The sequence below is a fragment of the Musca vetustissima genome, unplaced genomic scaffold, assembly GCF_032173495.1.
Source record: "Musca vetustissima isolate MV318-11 ecotype Yass unplaced genomic scaffold, APGP_CSIRO_Mvet_v1 utg18561, whole genome shotgun sequence".
In the NCBI taxonomy this organism is placed as follows: domain Eukaryota; kingdom Metazoa; phylum Arthropoda; class Insecta; order Diptera; family Muscidae; genus Musca; species Musca vetustissima.
The window spans coordinates 28,865-36,989 of record NW_026874366.1 but is presented as its reverse complement, the minus strand read 5'-3'; the positions used below and the strand labels follow the sequence as shown (position 1 = coordinate 36,989).

Here is an 8,125-nt window from a genome sequence, read left to right as displayed (position 1 = left end):
ACAAGTAGTTGTGGTTGTGTATGTGTTTATATATTTCAATAAAGTAATTTTCATGTTCATTACAATCCATTGACAGAGGTTTACAATTCAAATGATGTCCTCTTTTTATTTGTTTCTAGTTTGTGCTGTAGGTTTATCTAAGATCGTTTATGGATTTCATTCACTAAATTGGGAATTCATTTTAAACATTTTTTTTTCGCAAAACATCACATATGTTGTTTTTTGTTTAGTTATTATTGTAGGTTTTCTATTTGTTTGTTTCTTTGTTTTCTAAAAATTCTATTAATTCATTGTATTAATTATTTTTGTTACTATTACGGGACTACACTTTGACCACATCCTACTTCAGTTTTGTTTGTGTTTGGAATTTTCTTTATAAATAATTCAATTAATTATTACTAAGCGCATCTTCTAAATATAATTGATGATTAGACTTACATGACTAATGGTATGGTTTCAAGTGTTCAACATAGTTTTCGGGTATAAGTCCAGTTTTACCATTTAATGTACCTTGCAACCAGCCGGGTTCGTGTGAAAAGCCAACTAAAAAAAGAAGAGAAAATAATTCGTTGGTTATTCGGTATTCAAATTATTATTAAACATTCTGTATTTTTTCACCTAAAATAATTTAAATGTTCTATTATAAAAATTACAAAAGAATTGCTATAGCTTTGTGTCCTATGGATATCTTCTGTCTTCCTTTTGTCCAAATTAATACAACTTTGCTAATAACTCAGGCATAACTTATAGTGGAGAAAATTTCATAGACATAATAGAAGTTATAGCCATTCAGTCTGAGAAATAGTCAAAACGTCATAGGGAAATTGAAATAATTGCTGTATTTTCTTTGGTTAGGCGGGGCTCTATACTCTGATATGGACCTCCATATTTAGAATTTTTCTCATTTCAACCACCTGTTGGGGTCAAGGACAGAGGGGTCTTCCATCCGAAATAACCCGAGTCTTATGCGGCAAACGTCTGTAAACTCAGCCATTATGTAAAAGCAGAAGGACTGCTACAATAACAACAAGGTATTCTCGGAGGCGCAAAATATCAGATCATAACCATAAACCCATAATACCCCATTAGTTAGAACTTTAGGTTTTAGGACGAAGTTTGGTGTTCACACATTACCAAGGCATTAAAGTACCTTCGGTACCTAATTTTTATTTTTTGAACAAAATTATTTGGAGTATTAGATTCTATAGCAGACATTTTGAATATACGTTTGACACAAAAGTGCCGAGAAGAATTAACCTCTGTAAATAATATAAAGGGTATACAAACTAACATCTGGTAATCAGTACTAAGTGATATATGTATGTATATGTTTCTAATTGTATTACATAGCTCCTTCATTTATATTAGGTCAAATGGTGACCAAACCAGGACTAACGGCCATGAAGGTTCTGCTATGCATTTTGTGGGACTGGAAGGGGCCAGAATTGGCCAACAGGAGAAGTGTCGTGTTTCACCAGGACAACGCTAGGCCACACACTTCTACTTGGTTGGGAAGTTTTAATGCATCCGCTATACAGTCCGGACAAGGCACCAAGCGATTATCATATCTTTCTTGCATTGCAAAATTTCTTTAAAATTGGTATCTAGGGAGGATTGCGAAAATCGACTATTAGAGTTTTTTTGCCAATAGAGAGCAGGACTTCTATGAGAGAGGCATTATGAAGTTACCTTTAAAATGGCAGCAAATCATACAACGGCCCAAATCGGACATTCCGAAGCATGTCAAATAAAGTCCTATAGTTCACATAAAAATTATGGATTTATTTTTGCCCAACTTAATATTTATGACTGATGTCATTGTTACTGTTTATCTCCCTGACATACCAGATGTTTGCTAACATTTATTGAGATCTTGTTATTGGGACCTGACCTGTTTCATGTATATTAAATTTGACTTACCATTCGTAATAATTTGATTTGGTTCAAATGATAGTTCACCCTCACTTTCACCCAGACAAGCGTATAACGTTCGCACTCGCCTACAATAAACAAATTGAAATTTATTCCTTTCATAATTCAAATAAATTTTCAAATTACTTACGCTGTACCCGCTTCTAAATCTCTCTTAATTTGATTGACATCTTTGTTGCGGTGCATTTTCTGTGGTGTATATTCATTGGGTGAACTACCCGTACTGCCCACTATCATAGAAGGAGCAGCTGTTGCTGTAACCACATCATCCACCTGCGATCCCAGCAGTGTTGACAATGATGTGGCTTGTGAGGAATGTGGCACATAATCTATGGAACCGCGGGCGGATAAGAAACGACTTGACCCTCCTGTTCCTCCTCCACCTCCACCACCACTGCCACCATTCGTTGATGACAGGGAATCACAAACACTTTCGTTGGAACTCGATGTGGAGGCAGCGGCGGCTGAAGAATAGTGTTTATTTTGGGCATATGGCAGATGATTGCTGCGCTGCAGCTGTACGGGCGGATGTTGTTGTGGTCCATTACCAGTAGAGCCAATACCACCGGTGCTGCCACCATATAATGCTTCCTTACGCATGGCCAGTGTTGGTGGTGAGACATTATTTAAGCTAACGCGATTTGCCGTGGTATTAGTACCGTATATGGATGTGGAGGCTGGTGTTGCTGTCGCCATTAAATAATCGTGCCGTAGATTTGTCGCATTAGCCGGTGTAGCATGATGGGCTGTCAGACCACCGTTTGTGTTCGACGACAAAATGCCATAGACAGGATCATTTGCATTATTACGACGCATACTAATATCGCTCTGCGACATTGAATGTAGATTTTTAACACTGCCCATATTGACGGACATGCCCAAACTCTTGGGACCACTACTGCCACCGTTTGAGGTGTGTGTTGACATATGACCACCATTGGTGCCATTCGAGGTAATGACATTAGTGCTACCACCGCCGCTGCCGCCGCCACCACTAGTACCATAAATCATACCATTTGGAATGTTTTGAAGACTCGAAGACATGGGTGAATCGGTGAAATTCGATTTGGCCACTACACGATAGACTTGCTGTTGTGGCGAGTACATGGAATTTCGTCCCACCGAACCACCACCACCTCCGGCTAAGATGGCCTGTTTCGATTGATTGGAACGTGGCACCCTGACCGGAGGACTACTGGAATTATTTTGTAGGTGTGTACTAACCGTACTGGGATCATTTTTGAAAATACGTTCATAGTTATCAATAAGAATATTGATGACAATATTGTTGAATTTAATATCCAATATGGCAGCCACGGTTTCTTCTTGGGGTCGCAGTAATGTTGGACCAAATACAACGCCCAAATTAAATACAGACATTTTATTTTTCTCGAATTTGCGAGAGACTCTGTAAAAGAAGAAAATGTTTAGAATTTATCAAGATCAGATAAAAAATAGAATATTTTACTTACTCGGTCAAATGTCTGATGACCATGTCAAGCATTTCAAAATTTGGTTGGGGTAATTTATAAACCAATTTATGGACTTCGTGAACACGTTGATTAAGACTTTCTTGTTCTAAATTAAAAACAAAAACGGAAATTACAATCCCTTCAATATAGCAATAATTAACAAAAATTCAAACTTACTGGCTGCTTCAATGAAACCGCTATGATAACGATACGTCATCAATGGTTCATTTAAGTTGCGCAAATATGTCTTAAGTGCACTGGCTATTGTATTACTCTCCATGAGATCGCGGTATTGTTCTTCGGTAAAAACTGACTCAGCTTTTTTGCGGTCCATGCCCAAAGCTAAAAGTTTCGATATTTTGGTACCCACACCGCTTTTGCGATATATGCCCTCATCTTCCAGTCCCCTACTCTCCAGGACTTCAATGCATTTGCGTACAAATGCAAAACCCACCTCATCTAACTGGTATTCTTCGCCGGCCTTTATTTTGCCCGGTGCTAAATATGTCTATTTAGGGAAGAGGAGAGGGGAATTTAATAAAACTGTTATTTGTATTTTCATGTTGTTAAAACCTACCGGCTCTGTTCCATCCATGGCGTTTATCCACGCTCTACGATCCTCTTCACTTAAAGCTTGGAATGTATAGACAGTTCCTGGTTTCTCCTTGAATGTCAAGTCGAAACAAAATCTTTTCTCAAACTCAGATGCTCTTCTTTGGCACGATACTAGTGTTAGACGTTCCTCTTCTCTGTGTTCGGGTCTAGCAAAACTGTGATTCATTTGATTGAATTGTAGCATAGTAAACTCCTTCTTCTGCTTTTTGTAGGTGCAATAATATTTTGTCCATGTTGCCTTGAAGGGTTCTAGAAGAGAGATTTTCAATAGGGAACCTAAATTACGGTATTAATGTCATGTGAGTACATTCAGATGAAAATAAAAAAGTTATTTACAATGTGTATATACATAATGTAATGTATGTAGGGCACCACACTAGACGAATGTAATTTTGTCAATGAATTAAATATGAAAAATGCCAATTAGAGGACAACCATCACCAAAGTCATGAAACTTTTTCTGATAGGTTAATTTATGAAAATTAATATGTCGTTATAAAAAAATGTTATGCACCGGTACATATCTATACATATTTTATATGAAAAGAGGTACGTGCATTATATACATTACATCTGTGGGCGAAGTTGGGTTTGTAGAAACTTACTTTTTTCCATCAAAAATAGATAACCGCGTTTTGTAAACTTTTCTTCGGGTTTCTGAAAAAAAGTTTATGAATATTAAATTAAATATTGTATTTTTTAATAAAAAATGAGAAATTTTACAGACAAAATATAGGTATTTGAAGAGTATTTTAGCTAAAAAACTTTGTCTAAATTTGAAATCTGTATTATAGTTCCAGTGAATAACAAATATAAAATTTGTACGACATTTTTAATTTACTCAGGCCTGAGTTTATATGGAAGAGAGACATATTGTCGGATTTTATAAAAGAACGAATTAAGAAAAATTCAAAATTTCAAGATATCAAAATTCAAGTTTTTGTAATGTGTGAAATATGCATATATAATCTATATTTGCCCAGAATTGTGTTAAAAATAAATTCAGAATTCATACTTAGGGTCCTCGAGGTTTGTTGTATCTTCCCAACTTTTGGCGAGTATTGATCCAAAACACCAAAGTCTTTAACAATATTCAATATCAAAAAAAAAAAAAAAAACTGTTACGTTGGTAAATCACCAACCTATAGGGACGTTGATAGTTTCCACACTTTCAGAATGGGATTATACAACAGTAATAACGCCAGGTCTGATTAGCGCCCCAGTAATTAAGAGGGAAAAACTTCTATCAAAAAATTTTTCAAAACATTAGAAATTGAGTCTGCAAGTTTTTCACGTCTAGTACATCAAAGTCATAGTATCGAACAACAACAAATTAAGTTACAATACTTGAATGTTGGAAGTACAAAGCATGAAATTCTATTTTGCTAACTCGAATATAGCCGAGACCACTGTCATTATCACTTAGAAATCACTGGTATGTGGCGTCAAAATTTAATTTGTATGTAATCAGTTAATCATACAAAAAGGCTGCTGTTTAGTTTTAGTATTGAAAAACGACATGAATCAATCACTTAGAAATTTGCAAAAACATCAGTTCGGACAAATCGAAATCTTAGAAGGTCCTTAAAACCATGTTTTTGAAGTTGCTGATGGATAACAATGGCATACATCTGTCAGTCATCGGAGAAGGTTTATTCTATACAAAATATTTCAATAGCTTGGCGTTGTCCCGAAATCGGGCGACTATCGAAGAATACCTAGCACTAATATTGAGATAATCGTTTTTATCTATAAAATGTCTGTAAAATTTGTTGTTTTATTTGATCGTCTTTTCTACTTACTGTTCTCTTTTCCATGTATTTCAATTTAAGTTCAGTAATATTTTCTCGCGTTCCTTCAAAATTTTCGCGAGTCTAAAATAAAAAAATGGAAGAAATTAGCAAATCATCTCATAAAATTAATTTCAAACTTACTTTCTGTACTTTATGCCTTAAATCCTGCAAATAATCTTTGTTGTCTTCCGCCGATTCATGTGCCGTATGATAGAAGACTAACCAACTGGAAATGAAAGCCAACAGAATTTCGACAAATTCAAATTTGATGCGTTCCTGAACTTCTTGTATGCGCAGAACATAGCTTAATGATTCCTGGACATATTCACGTTCATGCATACCCAAACTGGCATCGGCCTAAAAATAAAAAAAAAATGGAGGGGAAAAAATTACAATGTTGATCAATATGCATTTTAGGGGGAAAATGAAAGAGGTTAATGAGCAAAGGTTAAACATCCTTAACAAAAAAGTGTTGGTGATGACAATTCTAAGAAACCAACAGGTATTCCATTAAACTTTTTATAGCAGCATAATATGGAATTAGTGCTAAAGGATAAACAAATTTTAAAAAAAATATACTGCAGTTAAAAATGTCAGCACAGTTATACACTGATAAATTTAAGTTATTTCAATTTGATATCGGTTTGCTGTAGCATTTCTGAATTGAGACTGAATTTTATCTAGCCATACCAGTTGTTTTATTGTTATAGTGGTAATATCATTTAAATAAATAACCACATTAACCATCTCTAACCACATAGGGGTAAATGCTTGCTTTTGCTATCTTCAAAATTTCGAGCTTTCATGTATCATTGCCCAATTATTATAGTCTAACGATATTCCCACTAATTTTAATTTTAAATTTTCTATCAGTGTACGAAACGCAAATATTTACATTCACATTATTTGTAGTAATTGAAAATGCTGTTGTGGTCATGGGATGCACATGTGGTCGGTGGTATTGGTGAATAACTCACTGAATTGAATAGATTCCCTGGAATGTGAATGCGTTTGGAAGTTGACCTTTGTGCGCATTTCAGATAGTTTCATAGTTTTTGGACATATTAATAAACTGACATTTTCACATACAGACATGTATGTACATACCAAATGTGTGTGTATTTTGAAAAGTTCAATTTTTGTGGATAAATAAACAATGATCATTGTTAATGAAATGAAATACTTTTTTTTTTGGAAACGATGTCACTTGCAGCTTCTATGGATAAAATTTACGAAAATGATTTTCATTAGAAAATAGGATTTTGTTGGAAAATTATAAAAATAATATTTGTAAATGAATTAAGAAAAAAGAAAATCATGTAATGGGGGGTTTAAAAATAGTCAAAAGAAAAACAACGTCAGATTGCGATAACATTGCAGATTGCGTCCAAGTCTAATATTAGACAACAATACTTGAATGTCGGAAGTAAGAGGTCTGTGTAGTTTAAAGGCATGTAAATCTCAGCAAGTTATAACTGTTATAAAGTAGAAAATTACTTCAATATTAATAGAGAATAGTCTGAATCCTGTGATAGTTACACTAAACCTAACCCTTTCAGACTCAAAGACATTAATAATTTGCCGGAGTTCGTCCCATTTTATTTTCTATGTTCTAAAGGAATAACAAAGCAATACTAAACCAATAAAACTTAATGAACAGACTCATACATATGTTTAGTAGATTCTTCTAAAAAAGGTCAGATCTCACAATTAATTAAGCTGGGTCAGAAAGTGTTAAAACATGTTCGAAAATATCGATAAAATCTACTGAGAATGTTGAAACTAGTAAGGAAGTAATTTCAGTATTTTCAAAAGATTGAAGAAAATACAAAAACACAAAAAATATTACAATGTTGTTTTATTTAACTTTTTTCCCATTATTATTCCTCTCATATAAATTCCTCTTCTTTCATTTGTAAAACACATACAAAGGATATTTACAAACAACGATGACCAATACAAATTGTGTTCCTTGTGTCCCTCACTTCATCTATGGATTTCCTTCGTAGTTGGTTATTAATTTGGCGCGTCATACTGCCGACATGTTTATGTCAATTTGTCGCTGTATTTGTTATTGTTGTGACTCTTCTTCTTCTTGTTATTGTCTACAACTATTTTTACTATTGAACATTGCTTCATATCCTTTAATAGTTTAAACTTTATGAAGACTTGGTAATTTACTACTGTTGTATGTATTGTTCCTGTAGTATTGAAAGAAGACAATGCAATAGAAATTTATGAGGTTTGTAAAATTCTACAAATTTAGAGGTGATAGAAATTGGATTGTGATTTAATATGAAACAAGTAAAAACA

At 34.2% G+C, this 8,125-nt stretch overlaps 1 protein-coding gene across 1 annotated transcript in view; it reads right to left on the bottom strand.

Annotated features, from left to right (window-relative positions):
* Positions 1–360: 360 nt before the first annotated feature.
* LOC133333210 (rho GTPase-activating protein Graf) overlaps positions 361–8,125 on the bottom strand; it is a gene marked incomplete at its 5' end in the record, with an annotated part of 30,878 nt that continues 23,113 nt past the window's right edge. The window contains 9 exons of the mRNA XM_061541541.1: positions 361–543; positions 1,921–2,000; positions 2,063–3,340; positions 3,405–3,510; positions 3,582–3,912; positions 3,982–4,268; positions 4,625–4,676; positions 5,822–5,893; positions 5,954–6,169. Coding sequence (XP_061397525.1) covers positions 443–543; positions 1,921–2,000; positions 2,063–3,340; positions 3,405–3,510; positions 3,582–3,912; positions 3,982–4,268; positions 4,625–4,676; positions 5,822–5,893; positions 5,954–6,169 — 2,523 coding nt within the window. The remainder of the gene's footprint in view (positions 544–1,920; positions 2,001–2,062; positions 3,341–3,404; positions 3,511–3,581; positions 3,913–3,981; positions 4,269–4,624; positions 4,677–5,821; positions 5,894–5,953; positions 6,170–8,125) is intronic.